This window comes from Mesoplodon mirus (genome assembly GCF_964341445.2).
Source record: "Mesoplodon mirus genome assembly, chromosome: 7".
Taxonomy (NCBI): domain Eukaryota; kingdom Metazoa; phylum Chordata; class Mammalia; order Artiodactyla; family Ziphiidae; genus Mesoplodon; species Mesoplodon mirus.
In genome coordinates this window covers 94,406,127-94,428,986 of record NC_138983.1, presented here as the reverse complement: position 1 = coordinate 94,428,986, position 22,860 = coordinate 94,406,127, and the positions used below count along the sequence as shown (strand labels likewise).

The window sequence follows — 22,860 nt, the reverse complement described above, 5'->3', positions numbered from 1 at the left end:
TAAATGGTGGTGTGATAGTGTGCAAGGTGACCCATGGTGGGGACCACCATCCCGAATTTGGGGAGAGTGTGGGAGGGATTCTTGGGAGAAGTGACTTATACGCCGAAATCTAGGGCAGCAATTATGTCGCCGGGACAGAAAGGTGAAGACCACCCCAGCTGCTCGTAACCTCCCCTGACCCTCTTGTCTGCCCCTGCAGGTCTCCTTCCCATGGGTGAGGGGCCCAGCACCTTGGCCAAGGCCACAGCCACCTTGGGCCACCCAGCAACTGAACCAGTCACCCTCACCAACACAGACCCCCTTCTACCCGGGCATCTGGACAGCGCCAGTGCAGAGGAGCTGGTCGCAGGGGTCCCCCGAGCCCCCCATGGTCCCACCAGCCTCCCACAGGCGGCCCGTGAGTGCCAGCGAGAAGATGTTCTCCTTCGAGGTGGACAGAGCCGCCCACAGCGTTCCCATCATCAGGCAAGGTACTCATGGGCGCTTCCTTGGCGGCTTAGGGGAGGGGCTTTTGCTAGGAGGATGGGTCTCAGTTTCTGCTTTCCCCTTTTTTTAAAAATTTTTATTGAGGTGCAGTTGATTTATAGTGTTGTGTTAGTTTCAGGTATGCAGCACACTGAATCTGTTCAACATATACATGTATCCACTCTTTTTTAGATTCTTTTCCCATATAGACCATTACAGAGTATTGAGGAGAGTTCCCTGTGCTATCCAGTAGGTCCTTCTTAGTTATCTCTTTTATGTATAGTATTGTGTATGTCAATCCCTCTCTTCCAATTTATCCCTCCCACCACTTATTCCCGGTAACCATAAGTTTATTTTCTACATCTGTAACTCTATCTCTGTTTTGTAGATAAGTTCATTTGTACCTTTTTTTAGATTCCACATATAAGCAATATGGTATGATATTTGTCTTTCTCTGGCTTTTGCTTATGTTCTCTGGTTCTGAAGTAGAACATAATCAAATGTGAAAAAATTGGGATAAGCAGAAAGTTAGAAAACAGTAAAAGATAAGCTGTCACCCTTATCACCAGAATTCTCCCTGTTGACTTTTTGGTACAAACTCCTCCAAGACTGTGCTCTGCCCATCTGCACACGTCAGTACCTCTGTGGTGAGTGTGTGTGTGTGTGTGTGTTTGTACATATATATGAATATATATGAATCTGTATCAGAATCTAAATTTATATACTTCAACTCAGATGTACAGACATATTGGTAACTGAAATCCCTCTTGCCTTAGGAGGTTTTTAAATATTTTATTACCATTTTACAGGTAAGAGGAGACTGAGGCTTATGGAGAAAATTACTTCTCCAGAGGTTATGTATTCAATCTAATCTAAAATAACGCTTTTCAGTCAAATTTAAGGCTGGTTATCTCAGTGACTGTCACTCACAGCCTGGTCACTTTGGGGACACACAGCCATCAGGGTTTCCTTCTCCCCCCCTCCCCCCCAGAAGGCCTCATGGCACTTGGGGAGGAGACTTCCTGTCTGTCACCATCCTCTTGGCCTTGCCAGGCTTACTGGCAGAGTAGCTGGGTCGACTTAGTCCCTGGCATGATTCCCAGGTTTCTTCTGTGGCCACTGGTGTGAAGGTCCCATTCTCTGTTTTCCGTGTCCCAGCCCCAGACCCCTCTGAGTCCCCAGGTCTCTCGATGCCTCCACACCCTTCCCTGGTCTCACTCAGGACCACTCACCTAGTCACTTCCCTCAGCCATTCAAATAATAGTTATTATTCTGAAATAAACAGACTAAGGAGCAAATGAAAGGTATCTCTGCAGTTTACATCATCATCATCATCATCTAAGGAACGCTCATGTACCAACCACCCAAGTTAAGAAATTACTCAGCCATTTCCCCCCAGCATTTTTTTTAATTTAATTTTATTTATTTCTTTATTTATGGCTGTGTTGGGTCTTCACTTCTGTGCGAGGGCTTTCTCCAGCTGCGGCGAGCAGGGGCCACTCTTCATCGTGGTGCGCGGGCCTCTAACCATCGCGGCCTCTCTTGTTGCGGAGCACAAGTTCCAGCCGCGCAGGCTCAGTAGTCGTGGCTCACGGGTCCAGCTGCTCCGTGGCATGTGGGATCTTCCCAGACCAGGGTTCGAACCCGTGTCCCCTGCATTGGCAGGCAGACTCTCAACCACTGCGCCACCAGGGAAGCCCCCACCCCAGCATTTTAATGTGAAAACGTTCAAACATACAGCAAAGCAAAAATAATTTTACAGAGACAGCTCTCCTCCTAATTCTACCGCTAACACTTTGCTGTACTCTTTATTACATTTCTGTCTACCCATCCTTCTTGTCCTGCATTAATCCATCTTATTTTTTGGATGCATTTCAAAATAAATAGCACACATCTGTAGTCCTCCCCCTAAATGTTTTAGCACATATACCATTAACTAGAACTCAACATGTTTTGTCTCCTTCATGTAAAATGAACACAGAATGTGTATTAGTTATCATGATTGCATAACGAATTCTCCCCAAACGTAGCAGCCTAAAGCAAAATCAAACATGTGTTATCATCTATACGGTTTCTGTGGGGTCAGGAATTTGGCAGCAGCTTAGCAGGACGGCTGTGGCTCAGGGTCCCTCGTAAGGCTGCAGTCATCTGAAGGCTTGACCTGGGCCAGAGGATCCACTTCGAACACGGCTGCTCACATGGGTGTCAGCAGGAGGCCCCTGTTCCTCACCACATGGGCCTCCCCAGAGAGTGGCTCGAGCATTCTCATGACACGGCAGCTGCTCCTCCTGAGCAAGTGATCCTGGAGGACAAGATGGAAATGGCAACATCTCTTGTGACTAAGCCTCAGAAGTCATGCTCTGTCATTGTTGCAATATCCTGCTGGTTACACAGGGCGTCACCCTCCAGTGTGGGAGAAGACTACACACGGGCCTGAAGACCAGGAGGCGGGGATTATCAGCAGTCATCTTGGAGGCCGGCTACCACAGCCTGCCCTCGGGTCCTCAATGATTCACACTCCTCCTCCTCTCTCCCGAGGCCCCCCAAAATCTCACCCCAGTAACAGCATCGGCTCAAATTCCAGAATCTCGTCTAAATCAAGTCCAGGTACAGATGGGGCTCATGGGTGTAGTACGTTACGTTCAGCTCATCAAGTACTACTTCCAGAAATCTGAAGACCTCTGAACAAAGGGTCTGTCCCTCACACACCCAGCACATATTGGTGGGACAGACATAGCATCACTGCTACATACACTCCTCTTGTTCCAAAAGAAGAAAAACAGGAAACACACAGGAGTCCCTGGCCCAAAGCAGTTCTGAAGTCCAGCTGGGAAAATATCGGCAGTTCCTTGACTGGGCTTCAGTCCAACTCTTGCCCAGAAATGACTTTCCAGGGCTCTTGGCTCTGCCCCTGGTCCGTGAGTTCCGCCTTCTGAGTCGTCCTCCCTTTCCTATGAAAGGTGTCCCATGGATGTGGCTGCATAGTTTTATAGCCTGCTTCCTGCCTGTAGAAGCTTGGGGGTCCAGACGCTTCTTTGACTTTTGTGGGTCTCTGTCAGTCTGAGTTGGCAGTGCTTCTTATTGGGGTTCATCCTATCAGGCAAAACCCACGCCCACAGACTTTTTTGTCACAAGCCCTTCCACCATGGGCTTCTGCAAAGACTGACAAAGGACAGAAGCTTCTTAGAAGCCCAGTTCTTTGACCGAAGGGTTCTCTTGGACACTGCCCTGGATCTGTATTCTTAACAAAGGATTTTACAACCACACCCTCAGCTTCTTCTCTGGACTGTGTTTTCTTGAGAGTGCCCTTGATTTGATCTTTGCCCAGAACCTGTTTCTTACATTTCATTTGCCACCTGGAGAGGCAGGGAATTTTCAAGCCCAGAACATTGCCCTGATTTAACAGCCCTTCCTTTAACTGTCTCTCCCCCTCACATTTCACTATAAGTAGCAAGAAGTAACCAGGCAGCACCTTCCAAGACTCTGTCTGGGACTCTCTTTAGCTTGACCACTTAGCCTCATCACAAACATTTTCTACCTTCCTCATGACCACAGGCAACGTGTTAGGAAACCTTCTGCCACCACCTAACAAGGATCCCTTAACCCCAGTAACATTTTCCTCACTTTCCTGGAACCCTTCCCTCACTGCCTCCTCAAAGGCCATCGGGCTTCTACTAAGACTATTCAGGCTTTCTCAAAGACTCTTGGCCAAAGTCCTCCAGCTTCTGGCCACTGTTCCATCCCAAACCACTCCACATTGTAGGGTTTTTGTTAAAGTTTCCACCACTCCTGGTGCCCAAACCTGTATTTGCTACTTATTGTTGCATAACAAATTACTGCAGGATGTAATGGCCTAAAACAACAGTAAACATTTATTATCTCATAGCTTCTCTGAGGCAGGAAGTTGGGAATGGCTTAGCTGGGGGATTCTTGCTCAGGCTTGTCCATGAGGTGGCAGTAATGGTGGTGGCTGGGCTGTGGTCCTCTGGGGGCTTGTCTGGGGCTGGAGGACCCACCTCCAGGATGGGTCACTCCCATGGCTTTTGGTAAGAGGCCTCAGTTCTTCACTAAGTGCACCTCTCCATACGTTGCTTGAGCATCCTCAAGCTGCCAGCTCCTCCAGACAAGTGGTCCTAGCGAGTGAGGCAGAAGCTGCAATGTCTTTTATGATCTAACCTCAGGAATCAAACTGTGTCATTTCTGCAATATCCTTGGTTCCATAGAGAAGCTTTGTTACGGACTGAATTGCATTCCCCCAAAATGCATATGCTGAGGCCTCAATCCCAATATCGCAGAATGTGACCATATTTGGAGATAGTGTATTGAAATAGATGAGTAAGTTAAAATGAGATGATTGGGTGGGCCCTAATCCAAGGGCTGGTGTCCTTGTAAGAAGAGAGAGAGAGACGCCAGGGATGCACGTGCACAGAGAAAAGGGCATGTGAGGACACAGCAGGAAGGTGGCCGTCTGCAAGCCAAGGAGAGAGGCCTAACCCTGCCCACACCTTGATCTTGGACTTCCAGCCTCCAGAACTGTGAGAAAATGAATTTCTTTTGTTAAGACCTCCTGTGGTGTTTTGTTATGGCAGCCCCAGCTAACTAATATAAAGTCCATCCAGTATTGGAGAGGATGATGCAAGGGTCTGAATACCAGGAGACAAGAATCAGTGGGGCCATCTTGGAGACTGGCTACCACACCCTGAAAGGTGTAGATCTTGAATGTGCTCACTGAGTTTTGCCAGTCGTGCACAACTATGTAACCCAAATTCCTATCAAGATATAGAACATTACCATCACCCCAGAAAGTTCCCTCATGTCCCTCCCCAGTCAATTCCCAGCCCCAGGCCCCAGAGGCACCCACTCTTCTGAATTCTTTTCCAGCCATGGATTAGATATTCCTGTTCTAGAATCTCAAGTACACAGAACCATGTAGTACATGTTCCTTTGTGGAAGGCTTTTTTCACTCAGCATAGTATTTCTGAGATTCATTCATTTTGTTGTATGGATCATGTTCTGTTTTATGAACATATATACAGGGTTTTGGGGGTTGTTTTTTTAATGCATCCTTTGGACACATGGCACATGGGCTGTTTCTTCTCTTTTTTTCACTCCGCCATTTAAATTTTTCCACTGTAATCACCGGTTTCTCCAGTGCCATGCTGAACTTGGGGCTTCTCTGAAGGACTTGGATTCCCCCTGGAGAAATGAAGGATGAGTCGTATGGCTTAGAGTCACTCACTTCTACCTGGGCTCTATCTCCTCAGCCTCTCAGCCAGGTCTCATGTTTCCAAACATTTGCCCTCGTTCCCCTGACACTCTCGCCATCCTCAGAAAAGGACTTTCATCTTCCCGTGTCATGGGGAGTTCCTTTCTGTCTGGGCCTCTCTACTCCACGCTTTAGAGAAAACTCTGTGCTCCAGTCCTCCATGCTGTCTCTTGACAGAAAACACCTCTTTTTAAGGGTTCCAAGAAAGCTCTTTCCTCTCTTAGCAAAGCTGGGCTCTTCCAATTAAATTGGTTTACTGTTAGACTGTCACCTTGCTTTAGACTTGAAAAATTCTATTTGAAAACCCAAAGCCAAGGATTTATTTTCTGCAGATCAGGTCAGGGTTTCTCAATCTTGGCAGAGTGACAGGTGGGTCGCATAACTCCTTGTTGAAGGATCTGTCCTGTCCACTGTAGAGTGTTTAGCAGCATCCCTGACTCCTACCCACCAGAGATACCAGTAGCAACACCACCACCACCCCCCCTAACTGTGGTTCTCAAAAATGTCTCCAGACATTGTCAAAAATGAAAACGTCATTTTGCCTGGGGGAAAACTCACCCTGTTCTAGTTAATACTCATCCTTCCTGTACCACAAGGCAATAAAACGTCAGCTCCAAGGCCAAATCTTAATGGCAAGAGCTCATGGGAGGTGGGGAAGAATTACTGAGAAAAGAAAATATGTGGAGTGACTTATTAAAATAGCATCTTGATTCATATATATATATATATTTTTTTTTTCCCAATAATGGGATCATATGAACCTAACATAGGTAACCTTCTTTTTTTTTCTTTTTTTGGCCGTGCCGCTCAGCTTGCAGGATCTTTGTTCCCCAGCCAGGGATGGAACCTGTGCCCCCTGCAGTGGAAGCACAGAATCCTAATCACTGGACTGCCAAGGAATTCCCTACCTGATTTTTAAAATTCAATAATATGTCATAAACATCTTCCCACTTCAATACATTGACTACATAGTGGTTAAAAGCATAGGCTCTGAATCCAACAAACTTAGGCTCATCCCTTGACTCTACCACTTACCAGCTGTGTGTCCTTGAGCAGGTGACTTGACGTCTCTGTGCCTCATATCTCTCACGTATAAAATGGAGATGGGAATAATAATGCCTATCTCACTGGGTTGTTATGAAGACGAAATCGTATCCTGCCTGTAAGTGCTGAGCACAGCGTCTGGTGCATAGCGAACATTCAGTAAATATTAAAATATTTAATATTTTAATATTTAAATTTTAAATTTTACAATCTTAATAATTTAAATATTTTAAAATTTTAATATTTAAATTTTAAATATTAAAATTTAAAAATTAAGTTATTACCTAACCATGATTGTTATTTAACTTTTATTTACAACTTACAATGTCTGAAAGACACAGTTAAGGTGCACACATACTGCCCCTGCTGCAGACTGGTGATTATTGGAGCGCACCAGGACAGCTGGGGGTTGTTAAAATATTAAAGTAACTCCCCTGCCTTTTGGCCAACAGCTCATGCCCGAAAATTCTTAAAGTGACTGCGTCCCCGTATCCGCCGTCCCACCGCCCCAGCCCTCCCGACTCTCCCTGGGGCTTCTCCCCACTGGGACCTCCGAAGGATCCAGCATCTAGAGTTAAGCCGGTTTGGTCATACATGGCCCTTAGGTTCTTTTTGATAAATAACAGTAGCCGGTAAAGAAGTTTGGGGCAGGTGAGGGGTAACTGCTCCCGCACCTCCCTGCCTGGGTGTAAGGAAAGCAAGTCTCAGAGCAAATTCTAGCCCCACAAAGACTTTGAGTAAACACACCTTCCCCAGTAAAGGGACCCCATCGATCAGCCTGTTCTGTAAGATTGATGAAGTCCCCGCTCCGGCCATCATCTTGCAGGGAAGCGTCCCTCAAGACAGCCACGACAGGGTCGTAGAGGCAGCCGGAGTCACCCCTAGAGATGGCATCAGACGCCAGAACTCTAAGCTGAGACTGGACAGGGGCCCAGTTAGGGTCAGACCCCGAGGCCCTCCCTGGGGACACAGGCCAGTCAGTACCTTCCTCCAGTGCGAGCCGATTTCTTGAGGAATCTGAAAACAGATCAAGTCTTCCTCCTGAAAATTCAGTTTCCAAATTGAGATACACAATCAGTGTCTAATAAACCCCAGATTTCAAAGGCTTCATGCCTCGAAGAAAAAGAATATAAAATATCTCCATATTTTTTGTAGATTACGTGTTGAAATGATGCTTTTTAATGTATTGGGTTAAATAAAATTGATCATTAAAAATTCCTCTCTCCTTTTTACCTTTTTAACGTGACTACGAGAAAATTGAAAATTGCATTCTGTAGCTCCCTTAGTTCTCTATCAGTCACTGCTGCTATAGTCAGTTAGGACTTTGCTGCTCAGGATCCAAGAGAGTCAGATGGGGGCAGTGAGCTTCAAATAAAAGTTTTCTAATCATGGACCTAGCTGGGGAGGTGGAGGGAGAGAAAATGGGCAGCTGCTGAAGTTCCAGGCCCTTGTGTTCCTCGTGCCCCAGGAAACACTGTGGCCAGGGCTGCTCATTCAACACGCAAGGCTGTGCATTCTCTGGGCACCACAGGCCATCAGCTATGTCCACTAGAGGTTCTGGGGTCCACAAAGAGGTTTGAGACCTGGCTGGGGGGCAGGGATCTTTGACTCTAAAATGCATAAATAAAAAATACAGAAGCAAAATGAATAAATGATGAATGTCCACAAACATGACAGTGCGTGCTTCATTCATCATTAATGTTAATACTCATTAAAGTTTCATCACCACTGAAAACAATTTGTTCAGTTTCTCACTTCACAAGAAGATAAGAATGTGCAGTGACTGTCCAGAAACCATAGTCACTTGGAAATTTAAAATATGCTGCTTGGGCCCAAGTGATCTCACACGTAGAATTATAGAAATCTTTACAAACGTTTCTACACCAATAAAAAGAAATGTATTCAGTGTTGATGTGAGTGAATTGCGAGATGTCTGATGTGATACAGAGTGGGGTCCCCAAACACAATGCCATAATCCCTGAAAGTCATATAAAAAGGCCTTGTAATACTGGGGTAAATAAGAAAAAATATAGGAAAGCTTAAATGTCTATCAAGTGGATCCTAGTTAAACACGTTTGGCACACTTGGACAATGGACCACAATGCTACCCTGGAAAAGAACCAAGTACAGCTACAAATACTGACATGGGGAGATGTTTTTGATATTGTTAGCTGAAAAGTAAGCTGGATAAGAATCTCTGTCATGTAAATGCATTTTTGTTTTTTGACAAGATATGACTGCAATAAAAAATATAGCTAATGTTTAGCGCTAAATGCTCTACATGAGGGGTCAGCAAACTTTTCCTGTAAAGAGCCAGATAGTAAATACTTTAGGACTTGTGGGTCACATGGTCTCTGCTGCAACTACTCAGCTCTGCCTTTGTAGCTGGAAAGCAGCCATAAATAATATGTAAATGAATCACTGTGGCTGTGTTGCAATAAAACTTTATTTACAAACATAGGCAGAAGGCCAGATTTGGCCGCAGGGCCATAGTTTGCCAACCCCTGCTCTATATCATTATTCTATTTAATCTCCAGATAGCCCTTTATAACAGAGACTATCAGGGATCCTGAATTATGTATGTGGAAACGAAGGCTTAGAAAGAGCAAATGACTTGCCCAAGGTCATCAGCTCTTATGCGGCATAGAAAAAAGTCTGGAAAGAGGCACACCACAGTGCATCAGTGCAGTTAACGCTGGGGAAGAGAAATGAGGCAGCTCTTACCCTTTCCAGTCCTCCTGTAATGCTTTCAGTGCATAAGTCTCATGAATGTGAAGGTTAATCTGAAAATATTCTTTAAGACTTTGGGGAAACTCACAGTCTCCTCTGCATTCTCTGTTGATCTTGTGTGTTAGTGTGGACCAACGCGGCGGAACTGTCGGAACAATCAGTGGCCGAGGAAATTCCTGGGGCAGAGCCCTACAGAGAAATTTTTGTGGACCAGGACCTGTCCCAGCACGATAAGGTGAGGGGTCTTGGGGAAGCACAGAGCTACAGCAGCAAGAGGGACCATGGAGAGATTGCCACTGCCTCTTGTTCTCTGTGTCTCAAGGACTGTCCCTTTTTCCTACTTCCAAGAAACCACCTCTTCCTCCCAAGACATTCAGCCAGGTTTGGCCACTGCTCATTTTATCCCAAATAACATCTACAACTACAAGGTACTGAGCACCTACTGTGTGCTGGGCCATGTCCTGTGCACTTGACATTTATTAGCTCGTTAATCTTCACCAACTTCAAACTAGATTTTATCAGCCTCACTTTGCAGATGAGGAAACTGAAGCTCAGAGAGGTTCAGTGATGTGTTCACGGCTGCCCAGTGCAAGGAGCAGTGTTAGGATTCAAAGCGAGGTCTGGTTAGCTTCTCAGCGGGTACTTCTAACTCCCACACAGTAATCACTTGGTCAACCTTCAGTGATGGAACAGTGATGCAAAAACACGTTCCTAGCAGGAGGAATTGAGCCCTGAAGTCAGGGAGGCCTGGGCCAAGAGACTCGTTAAAGAACCAGAGAGGTTTAAAGCAGGGATGCGAGCAGAACAGGTGGATTCAAGTCAAGCCATCCTGGGAAGGGCCCAGGTCAATTTCTCCCCACTTAGACACGACCTGAAAGTTACTCTAAAAGAAGCAGTCTATAATATCTCGCTTTCCTTCAGGGCCAGGGCCTGCTCCTGCAGCAATTCTCAGAGTTTGTGAGGAGCAGACCTACCTGGGGTTCTTGTCAGACACGGAAATCCAAACCTTCAGGAGGCAGGGGGTTCCAACCAGGCATCCTGGGACCAGACTCTGAAAAATGTTGCAGAAAGGCGAGAAGCCACACTCAGATTCTGTATTTATCACTGTGTAACAAGCCATCCCAAAACTTAGCGGCTTCAAACAGCAACTCATTATTCCCCAGAATCTATGGGTTGACCTGGAAGGTTCCTTTGCTCGCGTCCCCTGGCCTCACTCATGCGGCCTCAGTCAGCCGCTGGCTTGGCCAGTTTGGTGGTCCGTCTCCATTGGCCTCCTTCCCACATCTAGGGCCTCAGCCAGGACGCCTGGACTGGTGCGCCCCTTTGTGCATGTGGTTTTTCATCACAGCACGGTGGTCTCGGGGTTCCCAGGGGGCCAGAGCAGAAGCTGCACAGCCTGTAAGAACTTGCCTGGAGATCATGCAGCATCACTTCCACTCCATTCCGTTGGTTAAAGCAAGTCACGGGGCCAGCCCAGACTAGAGGGTGGGGAAATAGACTGGATGGCAAAACTGCAAAGTATTTGTTGCCATTTTTCAACCTGCCTCAATTTTAACTCGGAAATATAGTGCAACCACTATAATTTTTTCTATTTATAGAAAATTTTTATAAGCCATTTATCATTTTTTCTATTTATAATAGAAAGAATTCTTTCTCTTTATAAGCCATTTCTACCCTAACTTGCCAGGACTCCTTCAAGTGACAATAAACAAATTAGCTTGAGGGGGAGCATCGATTAGCTCAACTTATTGGAAAATTTAAAGGGCCACTAGCTTCAGGTATGGCTAGATCCAGGAGCTTGAATAATGTCATCAGAACACCTCCCCACTACCAACCTCTCCCCTCTGTTTCCCTCAGAGTCTGGCTTTCTACATGACGCTGGCTTTGTGTGTCAGAAAAGACAAACTCAGGCAAACAAGCCTACATATTTAAAGTTTATGATCCAAAAGAAGGCAAGATGCTCTCCCTCTGTAATCGATGTGTGAAATCTCTGATTGACCAGCTTGGGCCACATGCACATGGGGAGGTGGGACAGGAAGGAGCAGGGCACATGACTGACAATCCTACCCAGACCCCATGGAAGGAGGAACGCTCCCTCCAGAAGGGCAAGGGGACCCTCACCAGGAAAGCAGAACCCACAGCTGTCCACTGCCCTCTGCAAACTTCTTATATTCCAGCACTGTCACGGGGCCTGGCACTTAGTTGCTGCCCGATGAATGTTTGTTGCATGAAAAATGAATAAGCACCTGGCTGATCATAACAGGGTGAAACAGGGGAAACTGCCCAGGAGTAGGGAATATGTCTGATACTCTCTCTTGAAGTTTTGCCACCAACTTTCACAAGGACCCAAAGGAAGGCCCCTGGCAGCAGCTGGCAATGTCAGACAGGCTTTCTCATGAGCAAGGCCCTGTCCTTCCCCAGGTCACGGAGCTAGCAGGTCGTGAGGCTGACTGGACGGCTCTCCTGGGAATGAGCTGGCCCAGAAATTGCCCATTTACCTCCTCCCGTGACTGCTTTGGAAAAGGCCTCTGGGGAATTTTTTCTTCTTCTTCTTCTTCAGTTTTTCTGACATTTTATTGATAACGTCTGGTGAGAAGTTTGGGGGAATTTTTTTTTCCTTTTTTGGAAAACCTAACCAATTCTTTGGCTGCAGAGCTTTATCACTGGAGAGATGGAGGACAGGGTTAATTATACCTGTGGGTACAGTCTACCAGCAATTTTGTTTTTCCAGCCGAAAGTTGACATGAGCCCATGCAAATAAATCACTATTCCTGTCTCATTTACTTTCCAGATTGAGTTACCTGGAAAAAATTCATACATGAATAGCCAAAAGAGGCAGGAAATATTAGAAGAGAGGAAAGGGAAAACAAATAGTTAAGAATGTTTTAACTTAAAACAAATAACCCTCATTATAGGCAGAATGTGGTCAAACAGAATGTTGTTTTCCTAACTACCTTTCCTAGGTCCCCAGTGTGCTAGGCTGTATATTATAAATGAAAACACTGTAAGTAAACTTTCTAGCAACAAAAATTCCCAAGTGGGATGGTTGTTCTTAATATGAAAGTCTAATTCTCGGGGAAAGGAAAGTTTCCGTACCTGTGAGGTATAGACATCCATTACAGGAGTCTATATACAAGTACATCATTTTAACCCAATTCTTGTCTCTATGAGATTTTCGAAGTGACAGAGATAGCCTTGAAAGTCTGCTTTTTCCCTCCCTGCCTGCCCTCACCTTCCCAAAGAATGATACCATATTTTTCCTGTCTTTCTTTAAATGGGCTCAGCCTTACACCCAGACCCACACCTAGTAAATTTCCCATCTGGCCTCCACCCAGGATGAAATAATTCGGCTGCTGGGAAAAGAAGTCAGCCGTCTCTCCGATTTTGAACTTGAATCTAAATACAAAGACACCGTGATAGCAAGCCTGCAGAACCAAGTGGCCAACCTGAGGCAGAAGCTGTTGGAAACAGCTGCCTCCAGGCAGAAGGAGAGGGTGATCCCGCCCAAGTTTCAGGTTCTGCATGAAGAGGACGATGCCCAACAGAGAGAGATCCAGAGCTTGAAAAACCAGGTAGGGCTCAGAGACAAGTGGGTCGGGGCCTTGGGGTCACAACACAGGGTGACAGCTCTCAGGTAGAGCCTGGGGGGAGCCACCCAGGTAGTTAGAAATGGGCAGTGAGCACAGCATGGTGAGGAGTACAGTTCCAGGGAGTGCAGGGTTGGCAAGTTTCTAGCCTTGTAAGAACAATATTAGATTTGATTAAGTGCCTACCATGTTCAGGCCCCGGTGCAGGTGCTTTGGGTGCATTAGCTTATTTATTTATTTATTTATTTATTTATTTATTTATGGCTGCATTGGGTCTTCGTTGCTGTGCACGGGCTTTCTCTAGTTGCAGTGAGCAGGGTCTACTCTTCACTGTGGTGCATGGGCTTCTCATTTCAGTGGCTTCTCTTGCTGCAGAGCATGGGCTCTAGGCACGTGGGCTTCAGTAGTTGCAGCATGAGGACTTCAGTAGCTGTGGCTCACGGACTCTAGAGTGTAGGCTCAGTAGTTGTGGCCCACGGGCATAGTTTCTCCACAGCATGTGGGATCTTCCTGGACCAGGGCTCGAACTCCTGTCCCCTGCATTGGCAGGGGGATTCTTAACCACTGCACCATGAGGGAAGTCCCCTCATTAGCTATTTAAACCTCAGTCTTCTGACACATGCCATTCTACAGATGAGGAGACTGAGGCACGCTCAGCGATGCCCAGGAGCTTGTTACAGCTTGCACAGCAAGTGAGAGACAGTGATGTGATTTGGGCTCAGCTCTGCCACCTTGTACACCTCATGCTTTCACACCCACTTTGCATTTCCACCCAACTCCTGTCGCTTCAGTGACCACTTCTCACACCCACCCGGACCCAGCCAGAAAGAGCTGGAGATGGGGAGAAGGAACCCCACAGTGTTCCAAACACTGAGGCCTTTATCAAACCCTGAAGGCAGCTGCTGGTTCATTTATAGGGAATTTCACCAAAAATTCTCCACCCAGAATGTCTGGGTTTACCAGTCAACTTCCTTCCTCCTGAAACTAAATCCAAAAGAAAAAAAAAATTTTTTCTTAAGTTTTAAAGAACTACTTTAAAATTGGCCACTGATCTGGTACATAAATTATATCTCAACAACGTTGATAAAAAAGCAATTGGAAATTGATGAATTTTGGCCTCAGTGCATAATTCTGCTTAAAACCGTAGTCAGATTTGGTTCAACATGACGGAGTAGAAGGACATGCTGTCACTCCCTCTTTCGAGAACACTGGAATCACAACTAACTGCTGAACAATCATCGACAGGAAGACACTGGAACTCACCAAAAAAGATACCCCACATGCAAAGACAAAGGAGAAGGCGCAAAGAGACAGTAGGAGGGGCGCAATCCCAATGAAATCAAATCCCATCACTGCTGGGTGGGTGACTCACAAACTGGAGAACACTTATACCACAGAAGTCCACCCACTGGAGTGAAGGTTCTGAGCCCCACGTCGGGCTTCCCAACCTGGGGGTCCGGCAATGGGAGGAGGAATTCCTAGAGACTCAGACTTTGAAGGCTAGTGGGATTTGATTGCAGGACTTTGGCAGGACTGGGGGAAAGAGCGATTCCACTCTTGGAGGGCACACACAAAGTAGTGTGTGCATTGGGACCCAGGGGAAGGAGCAGTGACCCCATAGGAGACTGAACCAGACCTACCTGCTAGTGTTGGTGGGTCTCCTGCAGAGGCGGGGGGCAGCTGTGGCTCACCAAGGGACAAGGACACTGGCAGCAGAAGTTCTGGGAAGTATTCCTTGGCATGAGCCCTCCCAGAGTCTGCCATTAGCTCCACCAAAGAGCCTGGGTAGGCTCCAGTGTTGGGTCACTTCAGGCCAAACAACTAACAGGGAGGGAACCCAGACCCACCCATCAGCAGACAAGCAGATTAAAGTTTTACTGAGCTCTGCCTACCAATGCCACAGCCAGCTCTACCCACCACCAGTCCCTCCTATCAGGAAACTTCCACAAGCCTCTTAGATAGCCTCATCCACCAGAGGGCAGACAGCAGCAACAAGAAGAACTACAATCCTGCAGCTTGTGGAACAAAAACAATATTCACAGAAAGACAGAAAAGATGAAAAGGCAGAGGGCTATGTAACAGATGAAAGAACAAGGTAAAACCCCAGAAAACAACTAAATGAAATGGAGATAGGCAACCTTCCAGAAAAATAATTCAGAATAATGTTAGTGAAGATGATCCTGGACCTCAGAAAAAGAATGGAGGCAAAGATCGAGAAGATGCAAGAAATGTTTAACAAAGATCTAGAAGAATTCAAGAACAAACAAACAGAGATGAACAATACAATAACTGAAAAAAAAAAAACACACTAGAAGGAATCAATAGAATAACTGAGGCAAAAGAACGGATAAGTGACCTGGAAGACAGAATGGTGGAATTCACTGCTGCGGAACAGAATAAAGAAAAAAGAATGAAAAGAAATGAAGACAGCTTAAGAGACCTCTGGGACAACATTAAACACAACAACGTTCACATTATACGGGTCCCAGAAGGGGAAGAGAGAGAGAAAGGACCCGAGAAGATATTGAAGAGATTATAGTCAAAAACTTCCCTAACATCGGAAAGGAAATAGCCACCCAAGTCCAGGAAGCACAGAGAGTCCCATACAGGAGAAACCCAAGGAGAAACACACCGAGACACATAGTAATCAACTTGGCAAAAATTAAAGAAAAATTATTGACAGCAGCAAGGGAAAAATGACAAATAACATACAAGGGAACTCCCAGAAGGTTAACAGCTGATTTCTCAGCAGAAACTCTACCAACCAGAAGGGAGTGGCATGATATACTTAAAGTGATGAAAGGGAAGAACGTACAACCAAGATTACTCTACCCAGCAAGGATCTCATTGAGATTCGATGGAGAAATCAAAAGCTTGACAGACAAGCAAAAGCTAAGAGAATTCAGCACCACCAAACCAGCTCTACAACAAATGTTAAAGGAACTTCTGTAAGTGGGAAACACAAGAGAAGAAAAGGACCTACAAAAACAAACCCAAAACAATTAAGAAAATGGTCATAGAAACATACATATCGATAATTACCTTAAATGTGAATGGATCAAATGCTCTAACCAAAAGACACAGGGTTGCTGAAAGGATACAAAAACAAGACCCATCTATATGCTGTCTCCAGGCGACCCACTTCAGACCTAGGGACACATACAGACTGAAAGTGAGGGGATGGAAAAAGATATTCCATGCAAATGGAAATCAAAGGAAAGCTGGAGTAGCAATACTCATATCAGGTAAAATACACTTTAAAATAAAGAATGTTACAAGAGACAAGGAAGGACACTACGTAATGATCAAGGGATCAATCCAAGAGGAAGATATAACAATTATAAATATATATGCACCCAACATAGGAACACCTCAATACAAAAGGCAATCGCTAACAGCTCTAAAAGAGGAAATCAACAGTAACACAATAATAGTGGGGGACTTGAACACCTCACTTACACCAATGGACAGATCATCCAAAGAGAAAATTAATAAGGAAACACAAGCTTTAAATGACACAATAGACCAGATAGATTTAATTGATATTTGTAGGACATTCCATCCTAAAACAGCAGATTACACTTTCTTCTCAAGTGCGCACGGAACATTTTCCAGGATAGATCACGTTTTGGGTCACAAATCAAGCCTCAGGAAATTTAAGAAAATTAAAATCATATCAAGCATCTTTTCTGACCACAACGCTATGAGATTAGAAATGAATTACAGGGAAAAACCTGTAAAAAACACAAACACATAGAGGCTAAACATTACGTTACTAAATAACCAAGAGATCACTGAAGAAATCAAAGAGGAAATCAAAAAATACCTTGAGACAAATGACAATGAAAACATGACGATCCAAAACCTATGGGATGCAGCAAAAGCATCCCATAGTTCTAAGAGGGAAGTTCATAGCTATACAAGCCTACCTCAAGAAACAAGAAAAATCTCAAATAAACAATCTAACGTTACACCTAAAGGAACTAGAGAAAGAAGAACAAACAAAACCCAAAGTTAGCAGAAGGAAAGAAATCATAAAGATCAGAGCAGAAATAAATGAAATAGAAACAAAGAAACCAATAGCAAAGATCAATAAAACTAAAAGCTGGTTCTTTGAGAAGTTAAACAAAATTGATAAACTATTAGCCAGACTCATCAAGAAAAAGAGGGAGAGGACTCAAATCAATAAAATTAGAAAGGAAAAAGAAGTTACAACAGACACCGCAGAAATACAAAGCATCCTAAGAGACAACTACAAGCAACTCTATGCCAATAAAATGGACAACCTGGAAGACATGAACAAATTCTTAGAAAGTTATAACCTTTCAAGTCTGAACCAGGAAGAAATAGAAAATATGAACAGACCAATCACAAGTAATGAAATTGAAACTGTGATTAAAAATCTTCCAACAAACAGAAGTCCAGGACCAGAAGGCTTCACAGGTGAATGCTATCAAACATTTAGAGACGAGCTAACACCCATCTTTCTCAAACTCTTCCAAAAAATTGCAGAGGAAGGAACACTCCCAAACTCATTCTCTGAGGCCACCATCACCCTGATACCAAAACCAGACAAAGATACTACAAAAAAAGAAAATTACAGACCAATATCACTGATGAATATAGATGCAAAAATCCTCAACAAAATACTAGCAAACAGAATCCAACAACACATGAAAAGGATCATACACCATGATCAAGTGGGATTTATCCCAAAGAGGCAAGGATTCTTCAATATATGCAAATCAATCAATGTGATACACCATATTAACAAATTGAAAAAGAAAAACCATATGATCATCTCAATGGATGCAGAAAAAGCTTTTGACAAAATTCAACTCTGATTTATGATAAAAACTCTCGAGAAAGTGGGCATAGAGGGAACCTACTTCACCATAGTAAAGGCCATATATGACAAAGGCACAGCAAACATCATTCTCAATGGTGAAAAACTGAAAGCATTTCCTCTCAGATCATGAACAAGACAAGGATGTCCACTCTCACTACTATTCTTCAACATAGTTTTGGAAGTCCTAGCCACAGCAATCAGTGAAGAAAAAGCAATAAAAGGTATCCAAATTGAAAAAGAAGAAGTAAAACTGTCACTGTTTGCAGATGACAGGATACTCTACAGAGAGAATCCTAAAGATGCCACCAGAAATCTACTAGAGCTAATCAATGAACTTGGTAAAGTTGCAGGACACAAAATGAATGCACAGAAATCTCTTGCATTCCTATACACTAATGATGAAAAATCTGAAAGAGAAATTAAGGAAACACTCCCATGTACCACTGCAACCAAAAAATACAATAGCTAGGAATAAACCTACCTAGGGAGACAAAGACCTGTATGCAGAAAACTGTAAGACACTGATGAAAGCAATTAAAGATGATAGCAACAGATGGAGAGATATACCATGTTCTTGGATTGGAAGCATCAATATTGTGAAAATGACTCTACTACCCAAAGCAATCTACAGATTCAGTGCAATCCCTATCAAATTACCAATGGCATTTTTTAGAGAACTAGAACAGAAAAGCTTAAAATTTGTGTGGAGACACAAAAGACCCCGAATAGCCAAAGCAGTCTTGAGGGAAAAAAACGGAGCTGGAGGAATCAGACTCCCTAACTTCAGCCTATACTACAAAGCCACACTAATCAAGACAATATGGTACTGGCACAAAAACAGAAATATAGGTCAATGGAACAGAATAGAAAGCCCAGAGATAAACCCACACACCTATGGTCAACTAATCTATGACAAAGGAGTCAAGGATATACAGTGGAGAAAAAACAGTCTCTTCAATAAGTGGTGATGGGAAAACTGGACAGCTACATGTAAAAGAATGAAATTAGAACACTCCCTAACGCCATACACAAAAATAAACTCAAAACGGATTAGAGACCTAAATGTAAGACCAGACACTCTAAAATTCTTAGAGGAAAACATAGGAAGAACACTCTTTGACATAAATCACAGCAAGATATTTTTTGATCCACTTCCTAGAGTAATGGAGATAAATACAAAAATAAACAAATGGGACCTAATGAAACTTCAAAGCTTTTGCACAGCAAAGGAAACCATAAACAGGATGAAAAGACAACCCTCAGACTGGGGGAAAATATTTGCAAAGGAAGCAACTGACAAATGATTAATATCCAAAATATATAAAGAGCTCATGCAGCTCAATATTAAAAAAACAAACAACCCAATCCAAAAATGTGCAGAATACCTAAATAGACGTTTCTCCAAAGAAGATATACCGCTGGCCAAGAAGCACATGAAAAGCTGCTCAACATCATTAATTATTAGAGAAATGCAAATCAAAACTGCAATGAGGTATCACCTCACACCAGTTAGAATGGGCATCATCAGAAAATCTACAAACAACAAATGCTGGAGAAGGTGTGGAGAAAAGGGGACCGTCTTGCACTGTTGGTGGGAATGTAAATTGATACAGCCACTATGGAGAACAGTATGGAGGTTCCTTACAAAACGAAAAATAGAATTACCATAGGACCCAGCAATCCCACTACTGGGCATATACCCAGAGAAAACCATAATTCAAAAAGCCACATGCACCCCAATGTTCATTGCAGTACTATTTACAACAGCCAGATCATGGAAGCAACCTAAATGCCCATCGACGGACGAATGGTTAAAGAGGAAGTGGTACATATATACAATGGAATATTAGTCAGCCACAAAAAGGAACAAAATTGGGTCATTTGTAGAGACGTGGATGCATCTAGAGACTGCCATACAGAGTGAAGTAAGTCAGAAAGAGAAGAACAAATATCATATATTAACGCATATATGTGGAACCTAGAAAAATGGTAAAGATGAACCAGTTTGCAGAGCAGAAATGGAGACACACATGTAGAGAACAAACGTATGGACACCAAGGGGAGAAAGCGGCAGGGGGTGGGGGTGGTGGTATGATGAATTGAGAGATTGGGATTTACATGTATACACTGATGTGTATAAAATGGGTGACTAATAAGAAAAATATAAATAAATAAACATTTTAAAAAAGGAGAGAGGAAAAAAAAAACCATAGTCAATGCTTGGGGGCCTTTGTTCTCTTGTTCTCTGTTTACTGTCTTTCCCTCTGTAACCGATTCTAGGTACACAGTTTCAATCCTAGAAATGGTGCTCTAGAAAGGACACAGATTGTGTATGGTGAACCTAGGAGATTCTAGCAGGAAACTGTAAGCTCCATGAAGGCAAAGGTTGGGCCCAGTAACCTTCTAGAACTCTGTTAGGACCGTGTCTGTTTGTCTGTTCTTTATTCATCCATCCACCCATCCGTCCATTAATCCAAAGAAATATTTTGGGGGGCCTATCCCGTGCCATGCCCTCTTCCAGGCTCTGAGAATTCAGCAGAGAACAAGACAGACATGATCCTTCCCCCTGTTATGCTCTAGTGAGGGAGACAGAAAAAACAAGTCAACAAATACATGCTCTAATATGTAAATGAACTAATGACTCTCCTTCAAACCTGGTTTTGAAAAAACAATGAAAGTAACAGGTCCTGTAGGAATTATTAGTGCAAACAGCTACCTTGACATGTAGCTGACACATTAATGAGCATCTTTTTCTTGAACTGAACCCAATTTTGCTGAAATATTCCTTTCAGTTATTCTCCCATTTCAGAGCTTTCCTGAGAAAATGACATGTCTTTTTCAGGTACATGGATGAGGCTGAATTATTCCCACATACCTTTTTTATTTTTGGCCATACCACGCGGCTTGCAGGATCTTAGTTCCCTGACCAGGGATCAAACCCAGGCCTCCAACAGTGGAAGCACAGAGTCCTAACCACTGGACTGCCAGGGAATTCCCCACATACCTTTTTTTAAATAATTGAAATATATTTGACATAGAATATTATATAATTTCCACATATCTTTGAATATCAGCCGGTCCCAATTTGAGTATTATTTAAAGTGGCTGCCGATATCTGGGGGAAAAAATGTTTTTTTACAAAGAAATTATCTAGAAATAATTACACTGATGCATCATGCTCTTGCCTCCCCTACCACTGGAGCTTCACTTATAACTGAAGAAGAATATTTTATAGCAAGGCATATATGAACCAGAGGCTCCATCGGTTTGAACTCAAATCGAGTTTCAACCACTGACATTTTAGTTTCTTAACTATTCTACTGCCTGCAGAGCATTCCACCAGAAGTGTAAGCCACATGGCAGGTTGATTTATGGTTCTGATTACTTTATGTGTTTTCCCTGGTCCCCGAAGGTGTGTGCATAATGATTTGCTCTCAGAGATCTTCGATCTGCTACAGTATCACTAGAAAATTCTTACCTCCATGTGCTCTTATACGCCTGTGCTAATTAGAAACCAAATTATCATCCTGAAAGAATCACTCCTCCTAGCACTCTTAACTTTCTTATGATTCAGTGCCCATTTTATTACACAGCTTAACAGACATTAAACATCTTGGAATTTATGCCATTACAAACAATATGGATATTTACTTTGATAGTAAAAGTATCAAAGAGGTTTGAAGACTCTTTGGAGTTTTCCAGCAATCCAAAATCCTAAAACTCTGACACTCAGATTGAAATATTTTCAATCTGTCAAAACCACTGGAGTCTTAGAGGGGAACGTATGTTTTCCCTTCTGGAAGTTTGTCTCTGTGTGTTCTATCTCTGGTATCATGCAAATAAAAGCATTAAGCTGAGAAGAGCTTACAAACACTTTCAGTGTTCCAAGGACCTTTTATGGAAAAGTTGTATTTACCCCCAACAGAGAAAAGTAAGATGTGAAAGAATTTTTTCACTCAAAGTTTCCAAAGCACAAACATGCAAAAGTATAGCCTTGGGGAGAGTGGGGGTCAGAGTGGCCTGTGTCCCCGCAACTTCTAGCATAGACCCCCCCCCAATAATGTCTCAGGTGCCCCAGGGAAAAAGTAAGTGTAACTGCCCCAAATGTCCTAGACTCTGAACCATGATGGTGTATGAAACGAGTCAGAAAACTTGTGAGACCTTGACGGTTCTGTTAATTCTACCAGAGTAATAATGACAAGATTTCCAAGGATACAAACCAAGACCAAAGGCTGTGAGCGCCATCTGGTGGCCATATCAGCACGCCCGAACTCCATTACCTGGGCATGCCCACCACCTCCCCCCAATCTTTTTTTTTTTTTTTTTTTTTTAGCGTGATGCCCGCAACCTGGTCTGATTGTAAACAGGGAATTTCCTGTATTTCTTCTTTTGGAGGGATTATTTTTATTTAAGACACTGAGTCTCTATTTACTCTTATAACAGTTATTTTTAATTTAATGCACGTTTTTAAGTTTAAAAAGGGAGCTGCTTCTACGAAAAACGCTAAGAAATTATAGTGGGACTAGCCAAGAGACATGGGAAAAATGGTGAAAGTGGTATATGAATGACTGAAGTTTAGGAACTCTCTTCGGGTGGGGTTGCCAGATAAAGTAAGGACACCCAGTTAAATTTGAATTTTAGAATTTCGTTGTAGTGTGTGTCCCAAATATTGCATGGGACACATTTGCACTGAAATATTATTCATTATCTGAAATCCTATTTTAAGTGAACATCCTTTTTTCCTCCCCTAAATCTGGCAACCTTACCTTAGGAGAACAAAGAAATTGCACCCAGGACTTCCCTGGTGGCACAGGGGTTAGGGATCCGCCTGCCACTGCAGGGGACACGGGATCGAGCCCTGGTCCGGGAAGATCCCACCTGCCGTGGAGCATGTAAGCCTGTGCGCCACAACTACTGAG

At 43.7% G+C, this 22,860-nt stretch overlaps 1 protein-coding gene and 1 pseudogene across 2 annotated transcripts in view; both read left to right on the top strand.

Moving 5' to 3' along the window:
- The window catches only part of LOC309808885 (centrosomal protein of 78 kDa-like), a 525,691-nt pseudogene that overhangs the window by 228,216 nt on the left and 274,615 nt on the right, over positions 1 to 22,860 (top strand). The gene's annotated exons all lie outside the window — the stretch shown is intronic.
- LOC309808066 (forkhead-associated domain-containing protein 1-like) overlaps positions 1 to 22,860 on the top strand; it is a gene marked incomplete at both ends in the record, with an annotated part of 77,461 nt that overhangs the window by 33,810 nt on the left and 20,791 nt on the right. The window contains 3 exons of the mRNA XM_082628074.1: positions 200 to 470; positions 9,631 to 9,740; positions 12,841 to 13,077. Of these exons, the coding sequence (XP_082484200.1) occupies positions 200 to 470; positions 9,631 to 9,740; positions 12,841 to 13,077 (618 nt within the window). The remainder of the gene's footprint in view (positions 1 to 199; positions 471 to 9,630; positions 9,741 to 12,840; positions 13,078 to 22,860) is intronic.